Source organism: Eucalyptus grandis, chromosome 6, assembly GCF_016545825.1.
Source record: "Eucalyptus grandis isolate ANBG69807.140 chromosome 6, ASM1654582v1, whole genome shotgun sequence".
In the NCBI taxonomy this organism is placed as follows: Eukaryota; Viridiplantae; Streptophyta; class Magnoliopsida; order Myrtales; family Myrtaceae; genus Eucalyptus; species Eucalyptus grandis.
Window position 1 is genome coordinate 21,936,943 of NC_052617.1, and position 2,063 is coordinate 21,939,005.

The following is a 2,063-nucleotide window of genomic DNA, read 5'->3' on the forward strand; positions in this document are numbered from 1 at the left end:
TAAAGTCTGCATTTTCTTTTAAAACAATAAAACTTTTGTCTAGATTTTCAAACTTTTCTTTCCAAGAGATTTCTTGTTGCTTCAGTTTGGAATTCTCCCTTTTTAGTTTAGAGATCCTTTTAAGAGAGGTTTTGAGACTAAGACAAAGTTCATCTATGTAAAAGAAAGTTCTGCCACGTCAGTCTATCATGCTGTAGCTCGTACATGATAGCAAGGCAATCGGGTTTTTTTCATCCTCCAAACTCCACAGATGACAATAGTAATTCATTTTCCTTTTCCTTAGTCAAATAGATAATTTAAATCAACTCTGTCAAGCTAAAAACTCATGTATAGAAACATGTTGGAAATGGTGATCCATTTTCTAGAATTTCCTAGAGTTGCTAAACTTCTAGAATTCCCTAGATGAATTTTCTAGAAGAAAGAAGAAAACATTTTCTAGAATAAAGAAGAAAAGTCCGGCATGTAAGAGAAGCCTAGAGAAGTCTAGCATTCAAGAGAAGACTAGAATCTTCTAAGGCGGTGACTCACGCCTATAAATAGGCATGTAAGTTCATCATTTGAGGTGTGTGAGGGGAAAACCCTCCACCTTGTGTGTAGTGGGAAAACCCTCCACCGTGAGAGGTCTTAGACCTCCACCAATCTCCATCAAACTATTTCCTTCAACTATTGTAAAATTATTTTATCCAACTAATGAAACTAATTCCCACATCCCATGTTCTTTGTCCTTCAATTATCCTAGTTTATCCCTTGTCCATCCACTACAATTTATACCATACACTTGCACACAACATCACTAATCAAAAACTATCATCACTACCAAAACCATGCTTCCGCGCACATTTAAATTTTAACAAAACAGAATCATTATGGGAATACCGGGAGAGAGTCATGGGATAGATAATTAATATGAAGGTTTTGATGTATATATTGATTGTCGATCTCGAATGACACAATGCCATGCTGTACATGTTACAATAATGGTACTATAGATGTGGTTGTCAAAGTGGCATCCCTAGAGACTATTGTTTTCTAGTGGTTAACAATGTTGAGAAGGGAAACCCTCAATTTCACCAGGCGCCTGAAAATGCATTCCAACTCATCCTCAATTTCTTGAATGCTCGCCTCTAGTTCCTCCAATCGCTTTGACAAATAGCCTACTTGATTATTGATGTCTTTGCTCGATCTGAGGGAGAGCACGAGGGCATCCAAGCCTTGCACTTCATTGGTTTCCTTTCCTCCGTCACATGATACGCGTTTAGGTCCCAGCAGTTTCGACACTCGGGACCAGCCTCTAGGCTTGGTGCTTGCACTTGTCAGAGCAAGGAAACCTAAGAGGGACCCGAATACGGAAACGCTGATCTCTCCAGCTTCAGTTAGTATACTGAGGGTAGGTTCATTGTGAGAGGCCTTCTTAGAGCCTTCCTTCTTCAAATTTCTCATGTACTTGCCGATTACTTTGTTCAACTTTTTTCTAGAGTTGATGTATGCTTCTACCTCTACGGCGAAGCTGGAATCTCCTCATTTCCTTCTTCTCAAAGATGATTTGAGCTCCTGGATGCATTCCTTCGTCTGTGAGAAAGCTTCCCTCATGTTCCCGCAAACGTCTAAGTGCATGAGAGAAAGGTCCAACGACTCTTCAGCGGGACTTCTCAGGTGGGAAAGAACCTGTTGAGTGAGAGGCAACTGAAGCTAGTCATCGACGCAGTCATACAAGCTCTTGAGTTCTCCTAAACTTTGGGATGCCGATGAGGATGAGGACACCGCTTCAGATGATCTGAGCCTAGACAAATGCTCCTCTGCGCTTGTCGCCAGAGGGTGGCTCCTAGAAGGCAAGCTGATTGATCGGAAATGGCCACTAATTTTCGAGGTCTCAATTGATGAAGCCATCTTTGAGAGAAGAAGGCTCGTTAACTTCTCTGGATGTAATTTTTTCTATGAGAGAGAGTTGTTCCAGGCAGGCCTCCCACACCCTTGTATATTTATACCGACCAAGACGCAGTCCACTATCCCATTCTTGCGGCCTCACATTAACTGTTATGTCATGCATCTTCCGACAGCCTCCT

At 41.5% G+C, this 2,063-nt stretch overlaps 1 protein-coding gene across 1 annotated transcript; it reads right to left on the reverse strand.

Annotated features, from left to right (window-relative positions):
• Positions 1-1,029: 1,029 nt before the first annotated feature.
• On the reverse strand, positions 1,030-1,440 carry LOC104451686. The gene has a single exon (XM_010066286.2). The coding sequence runs from the start codon at positions 1,438-1,440 to the stop codon at positions 1,030-1,032; it is 411 nt and encodes a 136-aa protein (XP_010064588.2).
• Positions 1,441-2,063: the final 623 nt, after the last annotated feature.

Bases quoted from the DNA above. Each gene is read 5' to 3' on its own strand.
- LOC104451686 (XM_010066286.2), bottom strand. From the start codon at position 1,440: ATGAGAAATTTGAAGAAGGAAGGCTCTAAGAAGGCCTCTCACAATGAA.